This window comes from Ornithodoros turicata, chromosome 3 (assembly GCF_037126465.1).
Source record: "Ornithodoros turicata isolate Travis chromosome 3, ASM3712646v1, whole genome shotgun sequence".
In the NCBI taxonomy this organism is placed as follows: Eukaryota; Metazoa; Arthropoda; class Arachnida; order Ixodida; family Argasidae; genus Ornithodoros; species Ornithodoros turicata.
In genome coordinates this window covers 70,345,183-70,371,591 of record NC_088203.1, presented here as the reverse complement: position 1 = coordinate 70,371,591, position 26,409 = coordinate 70,345,183, and the positions used below count along the sequence as shown (strand labels likewise).

The 26,409-nt window shown below is 50.5% G+C and overlaps 1 protein-coding gene across 3 annotated transcripts in view; it reads left to right on the top strand.

The window, feature by feature from the left end:
- LOC135388585 (A disintegrin and metalloproteinase with thrombospondin motifs 7-like) overlaps positions 1 to 26,409 on the top strand; it is a 143,678-nt gene that overhangs the window by 55,804 nt on the left and 61,465 nt on the right. For all 3 annotated transcript variants that reach the window (XM_064618210.1, XM_064618211.1, XM_064618212.1), the window contains 11 exons: positions 2,471 to 2,600; positions 2,662 to 2,819; positions 3,989 to 4,072; positions 4,128 to 4,252; positions 8,527 to 8,965; positions 10,889 to 10,981; positions 11,044 to 11,189; positions 11,253 to 11,316; positions 12,126 to 12,234; positions 25,599 to 25,726; positions 25,785 to 25,905. In XM_064618210.1, the coding sequence (XP_064474280.1) occupies positions 2,471 to 2,600; positions 2,662 to 2,819; positions 3,989 to 4,072; positions 4,128 to 4,252; positions 8,527 to 8,965; positions 10,889 to 10,981; positions 11,044 to 11,189; positions 11,253 to 11,316; positions 12,126 to 12,234; positions 25,599 to 25,726; positions 25,785 to 25,905 (1,597 nt within the window). The remainder of the gene's footprint in view (positions 1 to 2,470; positions 2,601 to 2,661; positions 2,820 to 3,988; positions 4,073 to 4,127; positions 4,253 to 8,526; positions 8,966 to 10,888; positions 10,982 to 11,043; positions 11,190 to 11,252; positions 11,317 to 12,125; positions 12,235 to 25,598; positions 25,727 to 25,784; positions 25,906 to 26,409) is intronic.

Sequence of the window (26,409 nt, the reverse complement as noted above, 5' to 3'; positions counted from 1 at the left end):
GAAACTCTCGTATTGAATGTGAGGTTTGAAAGAGAACACAGTAACTTTTGAGCTGTACCTTTTATAAAGGTTACTTTGCAAACAAACAAACAAAACAAACAAACAAAGCAAATGCAAACGCGGAATTCGTTTAGAAGTTACAACGTCCCGATAAAGAGTGCAGTTTTAAGTTACGACGGTTGGATTTGGGTTGAACTCAGAAGTAACTTCGATTGCTCCTACAATGTCAGGTTACAAGTCGTTTTTAACCTTTAAATAGAGGTATCGGGCGTGTTACCTCTACGATATTTTGAAATCTACGTCTGTATAGAGGTTACACGTAGCTAAAAGTTACAATACAGGGTACCGAGTTAAGAGTATGGTACGAGTACAATGCGTGAATCACGTAACGAACAACTAACGTTTAACCTATGTTGCACCAAAAAATTTTTAGTACATCGACGCTATCGCCTTTGCGTACGGAAGGAGTTGCGTTAGTGGTCCTGCGTACCCAAAGTTAGTGGTCCTGCGTAAAACCCAAAGAGAGCGTTCGCGCATTGCGCAGAACTACTACAATATCGCTAGGGTTCGTGGTTTTCGGCATTTTCCGAAAAATGCCGGAAAACACCCCCCGAATGATTTTTTTTCAGATTCGGAATATTCCGAAAAAATCCGAATTTCTCGTATCTTGACAGCTGCCATTCCTGGAACCGCAAAGGGAAATCCCCTTGGAATCTCCCGTTGTCGACTATTTCTCGAGCGTGGTATTATCTTCGGGCTGTGCCCTGACCTCAGCTCTGTTGTGCGGTCCGTGACCGCCTTTTGGCAGCACACGTACTTAGTGACACACCTATCTTTAGTGAATTTACTATTCAGAACCTTTGTGGTCTGTTGTTGTCCGGTTAAAAAGAGATCACGAGTGTACGGAGCTCCCAAACGGTTTCAAAAGCCGATCGCTCATCCCCTGCCCTAGCCTTCTAGTTCATTTTTGTGTTCTTTGTATTCCTCTATGTACTCCCTTCCAGTTACGACTTGGAGTGACCCTTGTTTCCGTTCGTGAGGCACTTCCAGGCACTTCGAGGCACTTCACTGTATGAGGACTTATTCTTATTTGTTCTACGAGATGAATCGTATGGATGATATAAAGCGCGAGTTTTTCGAATATGCTGTATGCCCTGCCCTCAGGTGGATATATCTCCTATTCAGTTTTGGACGGCCCGTTCCAGCACATGGCCTTTGTTATCGCAGTGCGCCTTAAGCATACTGGCTATTCCTGTTTCTAGCGCTAATGTTGAGCGCGCGTTCTCTAAACTGCGTGTTATTAATCGCAAGGAGCGAGCCGCTATGACAGATGCGAGCATGATGATGTACGCTTGCATCTATTACAACAAGAGGTAGTCTCCTTGTGTGCTGGTTTGGCACAGGCAATAAAAGACATTGTTAATGAAACCATGAATCGATTCACTTCTTTTCGGTTCGTTGTTACCTTCGCGCGCAAAATAGGCTTTCCTTCATGCGAAATAAATAGATGCCCGTATTCGGGCATTTACTTTTTGGGCGGAATATAGATGCCGAAAAAATCCGATTTATAGTCCCCCATATAAATGCCGATAAACACCCCCCGAATTGGGTTGAAAATAAATGCCGAAAACCACAAACCCTAAATATCGCTTACGTACGCAAAGGCGATAGCGTACGCTGAACTGAAACTCTCTAGTATCAGATGGTTTTAGTTCTGCGTACGCAAAGGAATAGCAGATGAACATTCCACATGGTTGACCTTTCCTGTGAAAATAAATAGACCCCCCCCCCCTTCACTCCACATGTGCAGAACGTGACTTTCCGCACAGCGCGTGCGCAGGATGAACACGCTACGTGATTGTGTACGCAATGCGATTGCGTTCGCAGTATAGGGAGTTTTCACCTACGTCACATTGTGACGTGGCAGTGACGTGGCATGCTCGTAAGCTACTCCCACTGGTGGCCACTTTTCGTGCCTGCGGCATTGAAAGATGACAAACTGCGCTGCTTTTCAACGCGACAACTATAGTTTTCATAAAAGAAAATGTGAGAGCGACAATAACGAAGTGTCTTGGGGATAAAAGAAGGCTACGGACGCGACCGAATTTCAAAACACCGTTGAAGGCTTCGTTTTCGAGCAGATGCTAGATAATCTCGGCAGCTGCGCCGAAAAAGTGACCACCACCATGGCGGCCAAACGCGTTTGTTTGACGTCATGTGAAAACTCCCTATATAAAACACTTTTGTCGCCACCGTGTGGGTTGCGAGATTTAAGCCTTCCCGTAGCAGATTCAAATGTGGCTTGATCTAAGTCTGACATTGAACACGAAGATGGGCTACCATCATCACGTGCTTGTTGCTTAAGTTCGTTGACGCATGCTATGAGTTTTGTGGCTTCACAGACCAGTGCTTCTGGGCCGCAAATATATAGATATATAAATCACACCATCTCCGTCCTCTTAAATTTTAGAGGGGTATGGTACGTCTGGAGGACGACGACTACCTGGTGGAGCCCCTGGAAGGAGGGGGAGAGGATCGAGCACACGTTGTCTACCGCAGGTCAGCGCTGCGGAGAGGTTCATCGCTTTGCGCAACGAAAGGTCGGGAGGCATCCCTAGCCTTCCTGCAGCCTCGGGGAGCACAGTGTATTTTGTCTCGCAGACAGCAGCTGGGAGCGGACCAGGAAGGGCACCCAGAGGAAGAAGCGATCTGTGAGTCGGGAGCGCAATGTGGAAACCCTGGTTGTGGCAGACAGCACCATGGTTGAATACTACTCGAACGAAGACATCGAAACCTACCTGCTCACAGTACTCAACATGGTCAGTGAACAACATTCTTACTATTTATTACTTTCTCTCCTTTCATAGTTGAGAGCAGTCATAGGTAAGTTATTAAAAAAATAACTAATTTACAGTTAGTCTGCACAAATACAGTAACTGAGTTACCATTACAGTTTCTCTTTTTGAAATTTAACAGTTACAGTTAAGGTAACTTTGCTACTTTGCACTTTCATTTTAAGAAAAGAAAGACGAATAAATTTAACTCAAAAGAAAATTGTTTGGCGTGTTATAAATAGAGGATTTCCCACGGGCACATTGGGAGTTAAACCAAGGCGTATGAGATGACGAAATTCGTCCAATCCCTGGTTGGGAAAAATGGCAGGATATTTGAAGCCTCAACTAAACTAATGCTAGGGAACTGACGCGTGGAAACATTGCAATAGCCGAGTGACTTGGCTACAGTTATTTTAAACAAAAGCGGTAACTGGTTACAGTTACAAGGTACTTGTACAGAAAAGTAACTAGTTACTCGAGCTAGTTTCTGCAAACAGAAACTAGAAACAGTTACTACCCAAGATTGGTTGACAGTATTCTGCTAAGCGTACTTGGAAATATTGTGGGCGGGGGGTTATACTAACGTCAAATGTATCTTACGCAAGAAACCGTCCTGTATGTATGAAGATGTTTAGCTATAAAATGCGAATGAAGGGCATAGTTTGTTTCTTTTGTAACTGCTTCTCGTGAAACTTGTCGGCAAAAAACAATAATAATAATGGCGTCTTTCTCGCGGAGCTCTCGACCGTATTCCAAACAGGCTTCTCATTGTTGTGATAGGACTTGATCTTTCGATAGTGACCCAGTTCCTCTCAATTTTACCGAATAATCGCTTGCCTCAACAAGCAACAAGAAGCAAGCGTGTTTCATGCTTACGTCATATCGCGAATGTCTAGCGATACCACTGGCCATCACCACTTGCATCACAATGTAGTTTTCCCAATTTGAAGCTCGGTCTTGTAGTCCTTCTGAATGACCAGTTGCTCTCGTCATTGCTAATACTCTCATTTGTGCGCAATAGCAGGTGCTCCTCCATGAACGGATGCGGTGTAGCACAAGTAATATATACCTAAAACGTGTTGAGCAATACGAATGGGGATCATAGCGGAATAAATCGCGCATTGTTTGTCCAACTGGAATACTCCTCCTTGAAGGTGTCTTCTCTCTACCATGACGCCAGCATTGGTAATGCCATCAACGTGGTCCTCGTCCGCATGATCATCTTGGACAAAAGCAAGGTGGGAACTCAGAGACACTCCTCGTGGAGGCCTCACATTCAGTTATCTGTTACAGGAACTGGAGATTAACGCATCCTCAGCAGATAGCGCGTTGAAAAGCTTTTGTCGCTGGCAACGCTTTGTAAACCCTCTAGACGAGAACCATCCTAACCATCATGATGTTGCAATCCTGATAACCAGGTTAGTCATTGTTATTTCCCGAAGTTCGGGAGAAACTCCCATTTAGGTGTGCGTAATGACATCGCATAGGTGAACTACCTATTCCTTTAGACAGACAGAAACTGTGACTGTCATAGCAGATGACAACGGCTCCAAGAGGGAAAAAAATTATTTACGCTAGGCTTTAGGTGCATTTCACCGTCGTTTTAGGTAGTCAGCTACTGACATTATAGTCAAATCAAAACGCATTAGGGTCTTACATCTTCTGCTAGTCTCTGCGTTGATTACAGTTGCGCTAATTTCTGAAAATTGTCCCCTTTCTATTCTGCTCGTACCGTTCATACACAGAGTAGGGAGCTTTCGGGAACCGATGCAATTAGCATTGCCACTTTTCACCTTAAGATACCGACCACGGGAAAGGGAAACATTAAACGGAGAAGAGGAAAGGCGAGGGAAAGGGAATGGTGGCAGGAGCGGAGACACAGAGACAGTGCTTGCCCAAGATATTGCGCGAAAATAGCTATTACTGTCTTTGGCTGGACTCTTGATGTTGGAAATTGCAATGCAAAGAGGAAACAACGCTACACGTTATAGAGCCAGAGTGAAAATCAGGATTGGATCGCCACTCACTTTGAAAAAAACGCATCGACGCAGGCGCACCTGCTTTACAGGCGGAGAACTCATGGTGGTCGTACGTTCTAATCGAACTCCTAACTCTCTTCACATAACCACTGATACCGTGCCGCGTAGCGAGGAGTCGTTGCTTCATCGGCTGCGGCTGAATGTGGCACGAACTCCATTCCTCCTGCTTAAGATGAGTCGACTGCCTTCTCTTAGCCCCGCGTGTAACGTAGAAGCGGACGAGCGGCACATTCTCCTCGACGCGGTACGGAGAACACCCGCCCAGTCTCCAACGCCGCCTCGCCCATCTGGGCTACCCAGAACTTTCCCTCTCTGTGCTACTTGGCCCTACAGAGAACGCTAGGCACGCTGCTATACGGTTCCTTCGGGACGCTGGACTCTTGGGCATGTTGTGATGTCTTCCTGTAGTGCCAGCCTGCACAGCGACTAGGGAAGGAGCAGTGTTCCTTTTTGCATGAAATAACAAGCCTCATGCATGGCTAACCTTGTTATCCATTACTTACCCCCCCCCCCCGCGTAGTAAGCTTCTACAGGGTGGGATTGAAATTACAATTAAGTTTTGTCCTCGGTATCAATTTCAAATATTAGGTACTGAACTAAACAAAATTCTTGTATTGATCGTTAGATAAGTGCTAGAACATGCAACCACGCCTTCCTCAACGTAAATCAAAGCATGCGGGCGATAGCGGCGCACATCAATACCTCCATGGCGTGAGGAAAGCTTCCATTGCGTTCATAGCTGTGTTACGTGGATAGCTTTATTTTGTCTAATTATCTGTATTATCTGTATTGTCCTAATGTGAAATGCTACATTTATAGGACCACAATGCAGCCATTCATTCCACTGTATTGTATGAACTTGTCTTCGTTTTTATTAGTTAGCGACGTTATTTAGGCTCACATACTACTCAGTTGTGCTCCACCCATATTCTAATGTTACGTCAGCTTATGGAGCGAGCATCCTTCCTGAAAATATTTATATACATATGTGGGGCCTAGGTAGACAGTGCTCCACAATGGAACTGGACTTTAATGATTGCTGACGAGGGCGTATCGAAAACAAAACCTCAGGCTCACTGGCAGGCGCGTCCGTGCGATGATGGAAGATGACGTAGGGATTGCACGGGTGACGGACCGTGCGGCTGTTACAGGGCTCATCCCAGCGAAGAAAAGCTGCCCTAGTGGCTGTTGGAGACGGAAGGGTCCACTGGACACGGCGAAGACGCCGGCGACGGGACGGGGTCCGGGGAGGGGACGGCGAAGCAAACGGCCCAGGAGCGGAAGCAGAGGTGAAGTTGAAGTACGCCGGCTTGAGGTGGTCGATGGCGATGGAGTCGGGGCCATGGGAAGTTGCAGACGAAAAGTCTTCGGGTGCCGAGCAAGGACCAGGAACGGGCCGTCGTAAGGGGCCTGAACAGGAGCGCGGACAGCATCTCGACCAACGAAGACATGGGGAGCAGAGGCCAGGTCCGGAAAGCATAGCGGCGGGGCGAGAAGCGGGGTTCAAAGGACCGAAGGTCTGCGAGCGTGGAGCTGAGGCGGGCCAAGTAGGAGGCCGGGTCGGGCACGGCGTCCCGGGGCGTGGGGAAGGTGCACGAGAGACGCAAACAGGAGCTATAGATAAGCTCCGCCAGGGAACAGTTGAGGGCCCGCTTTACGGCGCCGCGAAGGCCGAGGAGCACCAGTGGCAACCGGTCGAGCCAGGACAGGAAGGCACCCTCAGCACAGAAAGCGGCCTTGAGGTGCCGATGAAGGCGTTCCACGATGCCGTTCGTCTCAGGGTGTTGCGCGGATGTGCGGATGTGGTTAACGCCAAGAAGCTTGCAGAGCTCACGGACGATGTGGGACTCAAACTGGCGGACCAGGTCAGTCGTGATAGAGGAAGGAACGCCGAAGCAGGCGATCCAGCCGAAGAGGTACGCAGAGGCGACGGATTCAACTGTGATGTCTGGAAGCGAGAGGACCGGGTGAACCGGTCGACACAGGTCAATAGATAGTGGTAGCCCCGGATCGGAGGGAGAGGTCCCACAAGATCAATGTGGATGCGGTCGAACCGTGTATCGGAGGTCAGGAACTGGCCAGGTAGAGAGATGGTGTGGCGGTTAAGCTTGGCACACTGGCAGGGAATACAAGTACGCGTGTAATACAGGACGTAGCGTGCCTGAACGAGCTTCCGGGAAGCTCAAGCGCCAGGGTGAGCCAGCCGGTGAAATGCATCGAAGATTGGGCGGCGGAGTCGGGTGGAACGAATGGACGAGGGAGCCGATAGAAGTGTCGTACCACAGGGAGGCAGAAGACGACCGCAGGCGCACATGCTCAAGCCTGAGGCCGCTGTTGTCGTCGAGACGACACACGGCCGATTGAGCGGCTGCCAGAGCCTCGAGGTCACGCGCTGAAGGGCTTAGGGCGGCGGTGACCGGCGCATACACAGCACGGGACAAGGCGTCAGCGGGTGTGTTGACGACGCCGGGAACGTGACGAATGTCAGCCGTGAACTCCAGGATGAAGGCCATGTGTCGAGCTTCACGGGGGGAGTGCTTCGCCGATGGGGACTGGAGAGCGAACATAAGCGGCTTGTGGTCTGTAAAGATGGCTAAATCCCTGCCCTCGAGGAAGTGTTGGTAGTGCTTCACGGCACTGTACGAGGCCAAGAGCTCGCGCTCAAAGGTGCTGATGTGGTGATTAAAAGGCATGTCGTTGCCTACTTCTCCGAGATAGTTTTCGTGGCAGTGCCGTCACTATGACGAGAGTCTACGTCCGTAGTGGCACGAACTATCAAACTATCAGATCGAGAAACCCATCAAAATGGCCATAGGACATGCTTGTTATGGACGAAATTTCCTTGCAACACTCACAATCTTTATACCACACATGCATTGGTGTGCAGTGTACTGTACGAGTAAAACTCAAAATTTAGTGCCGCTTATTTGGTCGAGTCCGTGAATATGCTTCCTCATTGTACCGTGCAAACTCACAAGTGTACGCGAATGATCCCTGTGGGGGAAAGAAACCGGAGACACCGAAGACGACCGTCAGCTGAGGATACCAAATTCGTTTTAATCTCAAACCAAAAAGATAAACTGAACGAGCGCCTCACATAAGGCGCGCTTCTTGGCCCCAAGGTACTTCGTCATCATTTACTTGCAACAGTCCCTTCAGGAGACCGTCTTAACGGCTTTCGGCGCCTTCTGTTCCTTGTGTCAGGGAAATAACGTCAATGGTCTAGGCCCTAGAGGATACTTCCCAACCATGTTCACATCTAAGTCGAACGGCCTTCACTTACATCCGAGGATTAATATTGAAGGGTCTTACCGTTGTGACAATTCGATAAATCAACGAGAGCACCAAACTTGTGGCGCCAAATCTGACGGTTCGGCTGAACATAGAATTGGGTCCTGGCAGCACCTTCTTTGCTTCTCGATGGTGGTGGCGGGCGTGTGCTTATTCTACCGAGCTGCTGGTTCGTCAGGCCGTCTTCATTTTCCTTAATGTGTTCGGAAGAAAATACCCACGGACGTGGCTCTCTTGGCGCGGTGTTTTTCTAACCGCTCAGCTACGAGAACAGTGAGATCCTGTAGAGCATGCTTTGCCTGCACTTTTACGAAGCATTGCGGGAAGCAATAACGGACATATATTTTTTAAATTATTAACAGATACAAAATGTGCATTCGTAATGGCGAACCCTGCAACACATTGGGCTTGGCTGAAGTGGCCGGGATGTGCCAGCCGCAACGCAGCTGCAACGTCAACGAAGACTCGGGTCTGACACTCGCCTACACTATAGCGCATGAACTGGGCCATAACTTCGGAATGAGTCACGACGGTCCCCAAAACGGCTGTCAGCATGTGCCGGGTGAACGACAGCACGTGATGGCACCTCAGCTAAGCGCTGACACATCGCCGGTGGTTTGGTCCGACTGTAGCCGCGAGGAGATCACGCGGTTCTTGGATCGTGACTGGGGACGTTGTCTGGACGATGAGCCACAGTCTCATTACGCCTTCCCTCAGCTTCCGCCGGGTGCAATGTACGACGCCCATCACCAGTGTAGACTGCAGTATGGGCCCGAGGCTGAACATTGTCCAGGGATCGAGGTACGTTTATTACTGCGGCTGACAACGGGCTTATGTGATGGTTAGGGCCCGGGACTTTATGCACAAAAATCTTGCAAAATATACACGCAAATGTGTGGTGCAAAACGTTTCAATATGCACAAAATATGCAGAAATATGATGCCGGAAATGCTAATCACGAAGCTTTTGCTTGCTTGGAATTGCATCACTACGTAGATTGTCTAAAAAATGTTATACAAATGAGAATGCCCATTCCTTATTGGGAGTTGGACCGTCCGTTCCCGTGTGCACACTGAGGTATTCCTCAATGGTCATTGCAGTATGCCACTGCAGGTTTTCAGAAGAGTGTGTGCGCGCAAGCACACACGAACGCACACACATGCATTTTTAAATGTGGTGATAAAACTTCCTGTTTTGCTAGTTAAGAAACCCATGTACAGCAAAAGTGTGCGCTTTTTGTCAGTGGATGTTGTTCCAGCAAATTCGCTAGCCACCTCGCTCATCTGCGCAATGCGTTTATCCAAGTTTATCCAATTCATCCTTCGTTGTGCTGTTCACGGCCTTCGTGAATGGCCGCTCACAAACTGCAATACTTCGAGTCCCTTATTTTTGTCAAGCACACCTACTGACATCTCCCAAGAGAAAAGTTTCCGATGCCAGTTTTTGTATGCCCGTGTGTTCTGGGTGCTATAATGGTGCTAGCGAATCTACTGAGTGCGGAGAACGAAGCAGCTTAAAAGCAGCGTAGTAGCTTAGATGTGTAGCTGGAACACATGTTTTGGGCCCTCCTCACAGGTTTTGACCTCCCTTTTGAAATAACGTGAGCAGTGGCAAAAAAGAAAGAGAGTTGTCAAACGTTAAGAAACGATCCCAATGGCTCCGAAATATGACATAATATGCAACCGTCATATTATATGACGATCAAGAAGGAATATGCCAGAATACCATTACATGACACGTAGACATTGTAGATTTATGACGTTGTAATTTGTAGTGTTTGGAGAAATGTTAGGAGAGAAACGTTGGAGAACGCACTATAAAAATATGCATTTTTGCATGAACTCCCGGGTCCTAATGATGACATACGTTTGCGTACACGTGCATACTGTTTAATTTGCTTTGTTGTGCTTGAGGCAAATCCTCGACGTCGCGATTAGAACTCTTTAGCGACGAACATGATTTGCCTCACCCTCTTGTGTTACCAATTTGATCTAGGGAGCAGTCTCGGACTAGAAATTATGTGTACGTGTGTATGAGAGAGAGGGGGAGCACACACGGTGCTGTCTGGGTGACCTGTGCATATCTAACCCTGGTAGCTCACCAGTGCCTTTCCTGTTAAAAGGCATCTGGCTAGTACGAGCTTGGTTTGGACCACATATGGGCTCCAGGTGCTTTTGAGCACCATCACAGGAAGAAAGGCTCCAGTTTGTGCGAGTTAGTATCCAATATTTGTAGTTCAGTGAAGTCTTATCCATATGCGTACTTTAAAAAAGAAAGAAAAATAAATGGTTAGACGGCACAGCAATATGATTGCGACAAAATTACAATTGGTTAGTACTGACCACGGCATACCAGGCGACTTGTAGCCGCCAGGTCCAGCGGAACGTACATCCTTTGTGCGGACATATCGGGGCCTTTATTCCTCAGATTTGCTCAGTATTTGCTCGGGCAGTTTCTACGCCGTTATTTTCCCTCTGTTTTGTCTCTTACCTACGATTACAGCTTGGATTTGCTTGAGCAGCCAATTTACCAAACGAATCGCGTTACCCGGAAGTGCTGTAGAATACGCTTCAGTTTTAGTAACCTTCAGATTTCAATTCTGTGTTTTTGCTGTACCATCCATATCTTTCTGAATGAGCAGTTGTGCACTACGGCTGTACTACAAATGGCTGCTTCAATATAGAGCGTTTCTTACAAAAAGTGACTCCAAGTGTATCTTTTCAGGAAGTGTGCCAGACCCTATGGTGCCGCCTGGACAGCAAGTGCATTACGAAAATGGAGCCTGCTGCGGAAGGAACAGTTTGCGGCAAAAACAAGGTTCGTTCAATAAGAGTGATTGTGATACGCAGAGTGCAGTGATCGCAAGGCGTCTTCATTAGTGGTGCCACCTCGGCAACTGCACGGAAATTGGAGACCGTCCTGCGGCGATAGACGGCGGATGGGGACCCTGGTCACCGTGGTCGACGTGTACGCGCTCCTGTGGAGGGGGCGTCGCGTTCTCGGAGAGACACTGCGATAATCCCATGTCAGTTCTCCTATTTATCAAAGTGTTTATCCAAGTCATCTTTGAACATCTCGAATTTTGCAGGCCCTCAAATGGGGGACGCTACTGCATTGGGGAAAGGAAGAGGTACAAGCTGTGCAACACTGAGGTGCGTGGCCTTCCTTGTGCCGTCATTTCGTGGATGCGTTTCTCGTTTCGTCACCCTCCTGTACCATAGACCATAGAATTATTTAGCTCTATACATATAGCTAACATACGGTGGAGCAGCACGAAAGCAAGCCACCAAGACAAATTCAGCTGATATTGTGAAGAATACGCCCTCTTGTTTGATTACGGACGTTCTTACTGGATTGGCTCTTGATTCTTCATCCCCACCGCACAACAAACGTTCCAGAGGACTGAGAGGAGCATTTGAAACGTGCGCCGCATCCTCCGAAAAATATGTTGAGCGAAGGGGTCGTTACTGTTGACGGGTCAACACTGGTAGAACAAGCGATTTTTATCACATATTGTGTGGGTGGGGCGTTTATACAAATCTGCACGAACCCTGAATGGCACAAAGAAGCTAGGTACGGTGTTAGGTGGTGGTAACGAGACAGGCTTACCGTTGTTGGCCTCACTCATCTGGGCAGTGTCATGACTGTAGCCGTGATGAAATGAGATGATATGATAAACAAAATTTAACCGGACAACACACTCCTAGCCACCCATCGTCCCGAATGACGAACGTACTGAAGGGGCATGGGGAGTACGAGTAGATCGAGTTTGTCTTTTTCGTCTGGAGCTCTTGTACATGACAAGCATTGTCGTGGTTGTCAGTCGCCTCCATGAATATGAACTTTCATTGTGCAGTTTTGGTTGGTCCTCTTTTGATCTTCAATGGGAAACATTCCTGCATTTCTTCGTGTTGTCACGCATCGTGTACAGTGTTTCCTTTTCCTTTTCTTTTCCATACAGCAAGCGTGTCCGGAAGGGTCGCCAAGTTTCCGTGCCGTGCAATGCAGTAACTTCAACAATATTCCACACAAAGGGGAACTATTCAACTGGTCTCCTGTTTCTTCATCTGGTACGCCCAGTTTCTTTTGATTAATGTAATAACGCGCTCTCAGAACCGTTTGCTCATTAGGATAAACTGTGCGATGATTTAGCCGAAAGAGGTGTAGACCACGGGTGTGACTAGAGCCTATGCTTGCCCTCCTCGGTAGCTAACGTGTTGGCCTGCTGAACTCAAGATCGCGGGTTCGGTCCCGGCCGAGGACGGTGGCATTGTGGGGAGGTAAACATTGCTTCCAGCACTGTGTATTTCCGGCGCACGTCAAAAGAACCCCTGCTGGTCGAAATTATCCGCAGTCCTACCCGGCGGCACGTGCAACGTTCCGTCATAGTACGCAGACAAACCTTACATATAACATCACGGCACCATTATTATTATTAGAGCCTATACATATATACAAGGTGGAAAACCTGTCATGAAACCGAGTAATAAAGTCTGGAATATCAATGTCAGTTTCAAAGAAATCGTGCTAAGTTCACTGAGCTAATATGGTACCGTTTTTCCGAACTGGGTGCCCTTGAATACTGTACCATCAACGACGTTCCTTGCAGGTGACCCAAGGGAAGTAAACTTAAAAGCAATGTTGCTAACATCACTTTTTATGTGTGGCAACGCTGACCCGCACTGGATGTAGGTTACAAAGGAATATACCGAATCCTAGCTCGCCGAAGGCAGCATAAGTTTGGGGGAACCATGTAGGAAAGCAATGGAAGAGAGAAGGGGCACGTTCTGCGAGATACGGGGACGTCCAGTGGCTCACGGTGATCTTGAGTCACTTCGGGAGCCGTAGCAGAATAATAAACCACCAACCCAGTGTATTTTTGTATGCACCATACCAAACCGATGGTACTACGAAGGAAGCCATGAGGCTTCATGCTTTCAAGGCACGGCGACTAGCTGGCATAGAACGGCAGAGCAATGTACTGGTATCAACAATGTATATGAATAACGATATCAGTATCTATACATACGTTGTTTCGTATCTTGATTACTTGTAATAAGAGAAAAAAAGCTGGCAGTATCTGTGCTGATGCAACGAGCCGTAATGCGATCGTATTGCTACTGCTTCGCTGAACTGCGAATAAGTTATGCGGATGAATTAAAATTCGGGAAGCGCTCAGTTCACACCTTGTTGACAGCATTGGCGAACCACAAACGGTCACATACTGAGCGTGGTGTCCGAAATGGGGGGGTAAGTTTAATGGGGGAAAAACAAAGGGAACAGCAACAACAACAATTAGATTTTGACAATGAAGTGGGGAGGTTTTCCACAGTAGGAGTGGAACGCTACCCCATAGCTAGGGGAAACAAACAAAGGGAAAGGTTAGCCATACTACAGGCTTGCTGTGGATCGCTCGCGAATTGCAGTTGCAGCTGAAGTTCCGCTCGCACATCCGACACAAAATCGTTTCAGCTGCTCTCCCCTTTCGTTGTGCAGTAGCATGCTTGGCGCGTTCTTCAGCTTTTTGTCTTTGTCGATAGGCCCGCAATGAAGCTGTGCGTCGCCTGGTGTCCTTCTTGCACGTTTCTCTCGCTGCACCTTGGCATATTTTCCTTCCTGTTCGATCTTCTGTTCGTCAGGGAGAAACAGTTTCCTTGGTCGTCACATGACAGCCTTTTGCTTCTCTGGCCCCCACACTGCCGTCACGACCATCGACGCCCCAGCTCGCTCAGATGACACGACAGACTAGACGACGAATGACCTGACCAGACGTTTCTCAGTCCCGTAGATAAACGACGCCCAGGACAGCAGCGTGCAGTGGCGGTTAAGCACGGCAAGCGGACCATAGGCACCGGACTACTCCGGGCACCGCAGCGTCACCTCATCCTTCTTCCACGGTCGTCCACGTCGGCCGCTAACATCAACGCCGACGACCTGACATCCTCGTTCATCCACATCCACCAGCGTGCCCAGGAGGTCACGACTTCAGGGGAGAGGGGTAATGTGACGACAACGACGACTCATAGCACGAACATTCTCATTCTGTCATTAAGCCATTGCCATCATGACGCTGTGCTGCTCGTAACAATTTCAGTCACCACGTCACAGCTAGCGCAAAGGGGAGTGCTAGATTGACCAATTTTGAATAGAAGCAGCGGTGTGCGGGCGACGTTCAGTTGGAGGCGGTGAAGGAGCAATTCCTCGTGATAAGTGTAGAGACATGTAATGAAGAGGTCCACCGAGAGGTCGATTGATTGCAGGTGACTGTTGTAGACGCAGCCTCAGCTCCGAACGCTTTGGTACGAGCAGCACACCTGCGGCAGATAGGCAGACGGCAAGCAGAGGGGCAGATGTACAGTGGCAAGGGTCATAACTTATGCAGCTCGTCCTGCAGCCGCATCTGCGCGTGAGTTTCCGGATAGAGCCAGGTGACCGGGAATCCACTGCAGAAATAGAACGTGGCCATTGGCGCAGAGTCGATTTTATGCCATGCTGGGTACGCATGATTTTGGGGCGGCAAGATAGCAAAAGAAGGGGACGCCCTGCTGTCAGTGAGGACAACCTATGACTTCTCGGGTGGCAGGCCAGCAATGTATTCTAGGGCTTCGAGGATGGCATACAGTTCCACCTCAGTAGAGGACACGGGATATGGCAAGGTGGAGGCTTGTTCGTGGTCTGTATCTATGATGTAAAAAGGCCAACTTGTTAAGCATCACAGAAGCAGTGGTGAAGATTTGACGACAGTGGAGGTAGATAGAGTTGATATGTGGAGAACAGGCTTCTGAACACAGGCAATGTGCACAATTACAACATAACCACAGTAGTCTAGTACAAACGACGACGGAAAGAATCAAAGACTTACTTATGGGAAAACAAGGATAGCAAGAAATGAAAGGAAGCAGCTACGTACTTCTTTGTAGAACCCCCAGATGAACAGCGGAGTGCATACACTGTGGAGACCACAATATTACGAAGCTCATCCTTCTGAAAAGTGGCGATGGAATGAGCGAGAAAAAGGTTATCAACACGTTAAGGGAACCAGATACTCCAGAGTCTTCCTCTTCTGTTTGTCGTTCTACTTCCCCACACCGGATTGTGGACGTTCATGTCGCCAACAACCAAAAAGGTGATTCTAGCCCTAAAAAGGTATTTTGAGCGTCCTGCGGCAAGAGGGGTGAAGCAGAGCAAGCATTTGGGCTGGTTGGTTCATATTGGATTAAAAAACAATTGAAAACCCCCAGTGCCGGGTAGGACGAGGACAGAGGATAAAAAAGGGCAAGGACCGGCACTGAACTGCAACCAAGTGAAGTTTATTTTTCTTTTTTCGAGCAAACCCGTGACACCCCTCTCACCCTGCAAAAAACGACCGATGAGAGCGCTATACACCAGAAACGAGTTCTTCCAAATCTGCTTGCCTATCTGTTGTTCCGTTCGTTGATAAAATCTTCGATTTTCTTTGTAAAATTAATGGATGTCATACTAACACAATTATTCCCTTCCTACCGGCCTCGGTGGCTCAGTCGGTAGCGTGTTCGCCTTCTGATCCCGAGATCGCGGGTTCGAACCCGGCCGAGGACGTCAGCAACTTGGTGGCAGGGTACAAGTTGCTTAGACACGCCGTCTTCCGCGAGGGACGTTAAATACGGGGTGCCGTGTGATGAGCTTTCATCGCACGTTAAAGAACCCTCAGGTGGGCAAAAGCAATCCACAGACCGACCGCTGTGGCGTCGCTCATGATCTCAGTTGTCTCGCGACGTAAACACCCAATTATTAAATTATTCCCTTCCTCTCGAATGAACCTAGCCTCCTGATAAAGAAGCTTCCCTCTTCCGTGCCTGTGAAAGCACGGGCACGGAAGAGGGAAGCTTCTTTATTAGTTCCTTTTTTATCCTCTGTCCTCGTCCAACCCAGCACTGGGGGCTTTTAATCCAAGAGGGGTGAAGGTGGTGGGACATACAAGCTGACGACTGAAAGCGACAGATTACCCAAACGGACCTTGCACCTTACATGGTCGATGGTCGCAACAATCTGCGGGCCCTGCAAAAGGGCAGCCGTCAAATCAGCCTTTACACATAATACAGTCCTCGATGACACGCTTAAGTTCCCGGACGTAATAATATTAGAACCACTAAGTCTGAAATCGTTCTTGACGTACTCTTCGCTGAAAGCCAGAATCGGAATGGGGTACTTAAGCAAAAACAACTTGAGTTGAGGGAGAGTGTTGGGCAAACCTCTTGCTTTCCACTGAATCACTGTAGCCCTCTTATAGAGACTGTCCATGATGGAACGATGCGAACAGGCCATCCACAGCGAAAAGCTGCTGAACCTGAGGTAACGATGTCGCGGCAGGGAACGCGGAAACTATCGCTTTCAGAGCAACAACCAAAAGAGGTAGCAGCGCAGACATTACAGCGCCAGCACTCGATGCAGGGGTGCAGGACCGCTTCAATCGACTCGAGGTCACCGGCTTCGGTGAGCTGATACTCCGTGGCCTGCTTACAAGTTACAGCAGGAGCATGGATGACCGGTGCATTGGAGACACATGTTCCTGACTGGATAGGTTGCTGAGGAGCAGAGAACTCTGTCGGTCAACACGTTGAGACTGGGGCTTCACTGCAGGAGCATTTTTCTGAGGGCGGCGCTGAGGGGGTGTACATGAGAGGCAGATACATTCTTGACCATTCGTCCAGACTTATGCGAGTCAGGCTGGTCCACACTAATAAACGAGTCTTGAAAACCGTTTATGAGGGCATGGCGAATGGGAGACGACATGAGGGCCACCACAGTTGGCACATTTAGGTTGACGACGAGTTGTGCAATCACTCACATGGTGTGGGCCAGAGCAAACTTTACAAAGTCGAGTACAACAGCAGTTACGGGTAAGGTGGCCGAACCATTTGCAGTGGAAACATCGCAGTGGACCTTCCACGTACTCGCGTACCTCTTCTTCTTCCACCACTAGGAACAGTGGCCGCCAGCCACACAGGGCGATTGGCCAGGGTTTGGTGCGGACTAATCTCTAGAGGCTCATGAGACCCACGGTGACATGTTAGTAGAAGGAAGCCATAGCAGAGGGGAGGGAGGAAGCGGGAGGTACAAGATGTTTCAGAAGCGGCCGCAGATGGTCAGAAAGGCGGCGGCTCTCGACGCTATTTCAAACCGCCACTTTTCGGTGTGGGAGGCTCCAAATGACAGGATGGCGTCCAGGGAGAGGGGAACCCCTTGTCTAGCCAGCGGCTGGGCAAGGTAGATAAGGCGGGAGCGGTCGTAGAGGGGGCAGTGCAGGAGAAAGTGCTCTACAGTTTCCTCTTGACCGCAGTGGACGCACGCAGGAGAGCGGCTGACACCCGCGCGGTGCAGGTAAAAGTTCAGTGGAAGGGCTAGACAGCGCAGTCGAGTCAGCAAGACTTCTACATGACGGGAGACGCAGCGGTCAGCCTGCCACGCGTGGGAAAGATGGGCGTACCGGGCTGGCAGAGAGCGGAGAGCGGTCAGCTCCAGCAGCCTTCTATACCTGGCCCGCGTGATAGAGGGCAGGGGCGGACGGACGTCAATGATAGGGCCGGAGAGGGAAATTTTTGCAAGGTTGTCCGCCAACTCGTTGGGAGATAGGCCACAGTGCCCAGGAATCCATGTCAGGACCACCTCCGTGATGTGGCTAGGACTCAGGGCCTGCAGGAGCTCGAGCCACTCGCTGGGGGGGCTGGCTAGGGCAGTGATGACCGACAGGGAGTCGGACAAAAGCAGGATCCTGGGAAATGTAAGGGGCGCCATTCTGAGAGCCAGTATCATGGCGAGGAGTTCGCTCTCCAACACGGGAGTGTAGTCAGGGAGGCGGATGGGGCAGTGACAGTCGAGCTGAGGGAAGACGACGCCGGCACCCGCTAGCTGAGCCGAGACCGAGGCATCTGTCGCGACAACAACGTGAGATGGGAACTGGTTGATGTGCGCCGAGAGGAGGGCTTCAAGCCGGGGAGACGGAGCGTAGGCAACGCCGGGCTGGAACGCGTCGGCAACTCGCAGGGCCATGGACGAGACCGGACAGATGGGCGCAGGAGGGGCAGTCAGAGAAGTATTCAGCGAGGCTAGAAGGGATTCGACAAAGACGAGCTGCGGGGTGTTGGATTTTCGCCACCTCCGGGCGATCCACTGGGCCCGATCCCTGAGAGACTGGTTCTGTCTGGAGGCTAATGGGCTCTGGCAGAGCGAGAGGAAGGTGTTCACAGTGAGTAGGCGGAACCGAGTCTTCAGAGGGGGAATGCGGGCTTCGGCATACAGCGCCTGGTTGGCCGTGTACTTGGGGAGGCCCATGCACAGGCGGAGGGCTCTCCTTTCTACCGCGAATAGCCTGCTCAGACGGTAGTCGGGGAGGTGCGAGAAGACGACACACCCAAACTCAAGAATTGGCCGTACGTAGCACTTGTACAGGAAGAGCAGGGTGCTCCTGCGCATACCACAGCGGGCGCTGGCGCTGCGGAGGATTGTGCCAATTGCTTTCGAAGCCTTCTGGCTTATGACTTCCACATGATGGTCCCAGTGGAGCATGTGATCATACCAGACGCCTAGGTAGCGCAGCAGGTTGGTCTGGCGAATGGTCTGGCCGGCAACATCCAGAATGATGGTCACAGCTCCTCCAGACCAGTTGGTCTGGGGGAACACCAGGACTGCAGATTTCTGGACGTTCAACGTGAGGTGGACGGAACGCATCCAGGATGACAGCGCGAGGAGATATTCTTGCAGTTTCTCACGTAGCGTATGCAGCGATAGAGAGCTGGAGAAGAAGGCAATATCGTCCGCATAGGTCAGGGTGAGGACGCCCGGGTCGAGAGGTAGGGAACTCATCAAAATGTTAAACAGCAGTGGCGAAAGGACGGACCCCTGGGGGACGCCCCTCTGCTGCGGATGCGAAGATGAGACAAAGCGTCCATCCGAGCAAAAGAATGCTCGTCCAGTGAGGAAGCCGCAAACCCATGAAACGATGTACGGGGGAATGTTGAGAGCTACCATACGATGGAGGAGGACATTGTGTTCCACGCTATCGTAGGCCTTCGCCACATCCAAGGTAACCAGGGCAGACATCTTCCCGCACTCACGCGCAAGGCAAATCTGGCTTTCCAGGTTGGCGTGCGCCATCCAGATTGAGCAACGGGGGCGAAAGCCGATCTGGCTGTCATTGAGCGCTGAAGAGGCTTCCAAGAAGGAAGAGAGCCGGCGGTGCAGAATCCGCTCAATGGTCTTGCAGAGGACGGATGTCAAGGCAATCGGGCGAATGTTATCCATGGCCAAGCCCCTCGAGGCGATCTTCTTGACTATAACCACCTTAGACACCTTCCAGTCATCCGGTATCCACGAGTGTTCGATGGAGACGTTCGCAATGTTCAGGAGCTCCTCTGGATGGGCAGCCCACAGGGACCTCACCATTCTGCCTGAGACGCCGTCCGGGCCGGGAGCCGAGCTTGGAAGAGCGCGCACCACTGAGTCAAGTTCCTCTGCAGAAACAGCAACGAAGCCGGACGACGACGTCACGGGAGGCTGCCGCGCGCAGGAAGTAGAGCGTTGGAAGCGGAGAGCCAGACCCCTGGCGATATCTTCCAGCTGGGCCCTCGCCGCGTCATCGGACATGACGAGAGAGTCAGGGGGGAATCCTGAGGAGAGAGACCTGCTGATATTGGAAACGTGCCTGTGTAGGGCTTTCCTGTTCTTCGGGCCGGAGAGGAATGCGTTTCGTTCAGTGAAAAAGGCCCGCTTTGCCGCAGAGATGGTACGCCTGAACACGGCTTTATGGAATTGGTAATTTTTCCAATTCACGTAGCATGTATTTGCGAGCACCTGTTTCCAAGCGGCCTTGCGGCGCCGGTAGGCCCTTGCGCAATCAGCATTCCACCATGGCGCACAGCCTGACGGCGATCGCTTGTCGATGCGGAATGTGGATGACGCTATCGAGCGGGTCAGCGAGGAGGCAGCACTTATAGCACGGTTGACGGGCGGGAGCTCAGAGCTGCCCTCCAGGAGGCGGGCCAGGTTCTTGTCTTGCAGGGAGTAATTACAGAGGGAGCGCGAGGTAGCAGCGAGTCTTGCCGGTATGACCACTTCAAAGAAGACGGGAAGGTGGTCACTGTTAGAGCCCGAGGCCAGCGTGCGCCACGAAGATAGGCGGGCTGCAGGCGAATGCAACGTGAGATCGAGCACCGACCTAGCGGTGCCACGCAGAAACGTCGGGGATCCATCATTTGCCACACTGAGGTTATGACGACATATCCATTCCCACAGCTCTCTGCCGCTAGAGTCAGTCTTGGAACCCCACGAAACATGATGGGAGTTGAAATCACCGGCGACGATGTACCGCTGAGAGACATGAGAGAGTGCGCCCCTGAGCGCCGAGGGTGACTGGAAGCCAGCCGGACAGTACACGTTGAAGACATCCAGGGGGCCGAAGCGTGGGAGAGTAACCCGCACCGCGAGGGCTTCGCAAAGAGGGGACAGGGTTTGCCACACACGGGCAGAATGCACTAGGCGAAGGGAGATGAGCGTTAACAGACCTCCTCCCCGTCCCACGGGCCGGTCCAGGCGAAATACCTGGAAGCCCGGAAAGGAAAAGGACCGTCGGGGGGATAGCCACGTTTCTTGAAGGAGAATGAGGTCAGGAGAGCAGTTCGAGACAAGCGTGTGGAGGTCGGGTAGAGCTGAAGAAATCGCAAGACAGTTCCTCTGTAAGACGCGCAGGCTACTCATCACCCAGTAAGGATTGAGCGACTGCGGCAGCAAGGACGTCGTCACCAGTATTCGGGCGGCTACCCTTCTTCGACCGCTTGCCATGGGGCTTTTCGCAGGGGCTGCACCACATTAGCGCAGACGAGGCGTCACGCTTGGAGTTGGAGGAGGACGCATCCATGGCCTCGTGGGACGAGGCTGGGCACACGCGGCCAGGCTGGGCGGCGGCCGATGAGCAGGAGGGAGAGCTGGGTTCACAGGGCTGAGGAGAAGGATCAGCCGAGGGCACAGCGGCTACAGCCACTTGTTTGTTGCCGGAGATGGCGTTGACCGTCTCAGAAAGGGCCGAAGAGAGGGACGCAACCATGGCGCAGAGTGAGTCGAGTTCCGCTCTAACCTTCGACACTGCAGCCTCGACGGCGGCATCAATCATCTTCTGAAGCCTATCGCCAGGGAATGGGGACTGGACAGCTTGCTGGGTTCTGGCAGCGAAATCCGAACCGCGCCTCTTCAAGGCAGCAGCCGCTTCCGCCCGTGAACAGTGGCGAGCATCCATGACCTCTAACAAGGAAGACTCTTGCTCACGGCAAGGGCATGATTGGTTGTCGGCAGAGTGCTTCCCGCCGCAGAGGCAACATTTCGGGGAGACACTAACAGGGCACGTGGGCTCGTCATGGCCGTCGCCGCAGTGGCGGCAGCGGGGATCAGATCTGCAGTTTTTGGTGGTATGTCCGAATCGGAAGCATCGCTTGCACTGAAGCGGTCTTCGCTTGTAGGTGTCTACACAGAAGATGAGTGGCCAGGACTTGATTTCAGATGGGCAGGCGAGTCCCGCAAAGGACACAACTACGGACTGGGTTGGGATACGCCGATCGTTGTCAAGCCTGCTGCAGCGGTACGCGTCGAGGGCACCAGCGTCGGAGAAGAGCTCGAGGACTTCAGTAGCGGGAAGAGAGACGTCGACGCCCCTCACCACCCCTCTGACACAGGCGAGATGGTGCGGGATGAATGCCTCCACCGGCTGCCTGCCGAAGGTGGAAGTTGACAGGAGCGAGCGGATGACGTTGACGTTGTCAGATTTGCAGATGATGCCATCTCTTCCATATTGGCGCACTTCGGCGATGTCCCGGAACTCAGGAGTAATGGCTTCCAGGCCTTGAAGCAGAGATTTCGGGTTCTTGGACCGGATGCCAGAGCCATCGGTAGGCTTGATTGCGACTGGGATGGACGTGAGGCCGTTGGCCTGGAAGAGGCTCAGGGGGACTGAGCGAATGTCCACAGACGCCGACCAGTAAGGGTCGGGCCCGCTGCGAGCAGCGGTCGCCATCGCCGCGCGTCTCACCAACCGGCGAGGTAAGCAGCGTCGCAACCGAGGGAGAAACAGAGAAGGCCAGACAGGCCTGAGCTTGCAGATAGGGCAAACAAGCTCCAACAACAAAAGGGATTGCCGCACTAGAGCAACAGAGGAACAGCCGTTCTTCTTCTTCTTCTTCGTCTTTCTCCGCAGCCGTTCTCGAAGCCTCTATCTGTCGCTTCTGCTTCTGCTTCTTCCAAACGCGTACCTTGGGGATGGAGAATACAATGGGGGACTTCTTCTTCTCTTCTTCTTTGTGCGACTCGCTGCACAAAGAGGACATGATTATGCGCCAGTACTGTAGTGGGAAGTGCGAATCCGCAATGGGGCCGGTAGGGAACAGCTCGCGGGACTTTAATTTCGCATGTTCGTTCTATGGGGTTGCACAGTCGAGCTTATTAGGTTCAGAAAGCTGGAAGTCTCAGGCTTCCCTAGAGCATGGAATTGATCTTTTACACATACGCGTCGTATCCTAGCGGCTCTCCAGCGAACCACGCTCTTCGCGCGCCGAAAGAAATCCACGTGAGTAGCACAAAGGACCAAAACTGGTCCGGAGTAGGACCGACGAGCTCACACCGTTCGTGCGGTCTCCCCACTTCTGTCGTCCTCATACTGCGCCATCTAGTGAAGACGGAGATAACCTCAAGGCCTCAAGGTCACGCGCACCTTGCGGATGCCGACCATTCTTTTGCGAACGTTGCGTTGATTTGAAGCAGTGGCTTGACCAGGGGTGAGTGGAGAGAGTTCGGACCCCCTTCTAATGGTTAGTGCATTTGGCCGAGGGAAAATAATGGTGAATGGTCCTATCCCATCTAAAGTACCCATCGTACCCTTTGGGAAATATATTTTTATGGCTCCGTTACTGCGTTAATCACTACTACGTTATACTACGTTACTAATACTACGTTATCAAGTTGAGGGCGATGGTGGGACGCCAAAATGATGTTCGAATTCCCGTGGAATCGATGTTGAGTGGCGAAAATGTTGTCAAAGTTCTACGCACTAAAATTGTGCTGCAATAAACTACGCTTAGTGGGCCAGCGCGACATACTGAAGTGACTTCATTGCAAATTACGATTTTTCTCTACGTTCCTCTCACATTTAACAATATTACCCGGGACTTTAAACTAGTGACGAACGGGAATTTCGCGAAAATTAACCGCGAAAACTACCACTTTTACAGAACTGTCGGCGAATAAACACATCAAAGAGCGCTAGGACTTGCGTACAATGTCAAAGCCTGTGGACCACCCTTTTTCGGGACAGGCACAATTTGGGTTGTATTTTTTAGGTGAGAATACAGCCACTGTGTTTTCACGTGATTTAAGCGAAGTGCTTTTGTTTTAGTAAGGTATTATATAGATATTTATGCTAGCTGAATTGTGCTGTAAGTGGCCAGAGTATATGGTCATCGAACACTGAGAAGTGACTCTCCTTTGACGATGATTCGAGTTTTTTATGGCGCATCCACAGCTAAGGCCATAAAGCTCCGTAATTGCGGAATTTCGGGGGGGGTGGGGGGGTAAAAGGACTATAGTACCTCAATAATTTACCCTTTCCTCGCGTCACCATACTTCGATTGTTATGATGTTATGCGTCGTGATCATAAACAATTAATCGGTTCGTTATGGAGCATTTCTAAGCAGAACTTGTTCCGACGGTCCGCCACGGAAGACTGTGCGTAATGTCAGTTCGCCCGTCTTCCGCGTTGGCTCGCGCTTCTTACGCTGCCTGCATAGAGGAGTAAAAGAAGGAAGAAATAATTGCACGACTTCTCGGCGACAGCGATAACTGTGGCAATCTCGCGCAATGGGTGGTGGTGGTGGTGATGGTGGAAGGGCTCGCCGTTGTCGGCCTCACAGATGTGGGAAACGTCACGACTGACGCCCCGGGGAATGTGCGTCCTGTGCCGACTTCAAAGGGAACTGTGTGTGTGTCGGATCGCGCAACGGGTAAAGCTGCGTTGGCTGCATCATTTTCGCACTTGCTTTATCGTTTTTTGCTGCGCTCGCCATCACCGTCAACGCCGCAAAACCTTCCTGATACAGCTGTGGCTCTAAAAAGCATCACTACAACTGTTGTCGAAGAACAAGACACAATTTATTTGCAGGGAGTGAAACACCCACGGATTATGGTTCGTCCAGACCGTTTACAAAGCATCCACTGACGTACTGTACCACTGCATAATCGGCTGCGATGGACCATGATTTGTCGCGTTATGTGTCGCCGCTCCTTGATAGGAGAACATTATCGCGACGCGTCTGCCGGGAGCGTTCTCTCACCCTAACCTTCTTACATCGTGCGCGTCGGTAACAACAACAACAAAAACAACAACAAAAAAGCTTTAGTTTTACCGTAATGTGTGGGCGATACTCTATCCCATTGCTCGCGGTAATCTGGTGAGGATATAACGAGGAGCTTCACAGTGAGGAGGTCATGTCCTAATCAGTGTCCAGTAAGGTCCGCAATGTTAGGGCATCGTGCTAGTGAGCAGGATTTGACCGCGTAAGATGGAATTTTGACCATAGTGTAAGATGGAACGTTTAGCTGTTTCTAGACACTGTTAATGACAGTATAGAACTAAAGGCTTGTCGTGCGGGCAATAATGTGCTCGAAATTTTCCAAGTAAGCACAGCGATGGAGCCTGGAGCATTTGTCGTAAGCGATGACGCAACATACCTGTAATGCGAGATTGAGTCGTATCAGGTGGATTTACGTGGCATTCGTGAAAACGACTGTTGGATGAACCCTTCCAAGCATAAATGGGAGAGGAACGTCGGTTGCCCAATGGCGCGAGGCTACAGTTTGTACTATCCGTGTGTTCACATGAGCGGCATGAGTTATTGTGAAGGGGCTCGTTATTTTATTCTCCCCATTCCCACCAGCAATGGGGCAGAGTATCGCCTGTGGCGATGAAACTCCCCACTCTCCAAGGTCAAAATAAAATTGTTGTTGTTGAGCGGCATCCCCATGTAATATTCTAGTGAAAAAAAATAAGAAGAAGAAAAAACTGCTGGCTGCCGTCCCTAGGCGAGCTTCCGCCTGGGGCACGATTACGCCCCCCCCCCCCCCCCCCAACTAGACGCTCTGTAGGCAAAAACGAAGAAGAAGCTGATATCAAGTTCTGAGCTTCAAATTCTCCCGATTCTCGTTTTATTGTCCAACCTAGCTCCCGGAACATGCCACCCGGCGCCCCCCTTGCGAAGGCTCCCAGCCGCGGCTGTCAGCAGGTTTTCAATTCAGTGGAGTGTGTAAATGTTTCTCAGAAATATCCCATGAGGATAGGGTGCAGTCCCTGCTCTCAATAATCAAGATTGACGATTTGAGTACACAACTTTTACATATTTCATGTATTTCATTGCCGACTAGCAACCCCGTGTCAGCTCCACTGTAAACCCGATGGGAAGTTCTTCTCCGTGATGCTCCAGGAATCTGTGGTCGATGGAACGCCTTGCAGTCCTGGATCGCGTGATGTTTGCATCAACGGAAAATGCAAAGTATGTGTTTTTTGAAGCCTCTCATCCGCTAATGCTGAGTGACATAATACCTGTTCAGCGCGTTGCGTGCGACTGGGGCATCGAGTCCAGCGCCCAAGAGGATCGCTGCGGTATCTGCCATGGCGACGGGACGCAGTGCATCACAGTTCGGAAGGAGTTCACCCAGAAGCAGGGGCTTGGTCAGTGATGTGAGCCACTTTTGCCGAATGCATCCCACGAAATTTGTATGCCAACGAGTTTTTCTTTCTATGGAGAGTTTATGCATGCAGAGATAGTTAGGATGAAGCTTTCGAAGCAATTCTTACATGTTCAAGAGGCTTCAGTACACAATGCGTGATGAATACGAAGGAAAATAGCATTGCGAGTAGATATAGCTACACATGTTTAGGGTTGTCTTATTGACGTGTCATATTCCTAAATATAAGAGCACCTTTACCCCATCTTATGGGGGAGAAAACTATTACTTTTGTGGGTAACACAGTCAACGAGGCGACTGACTCTTATTTCGTCAACCATATTGACTGCCTGATGTCAGATGACAAGATTGAAGGTTCACTGCTGCTTTTTTTTGATAAGTGCATCAAATACAACTTAACCGATGCTGCAACACCAAATTACGTTGCCAACAGTCGCTGTTCTTAAAGCGCGAAGAGCGTGTGCAAATCCTAATTTTGATATTGTGT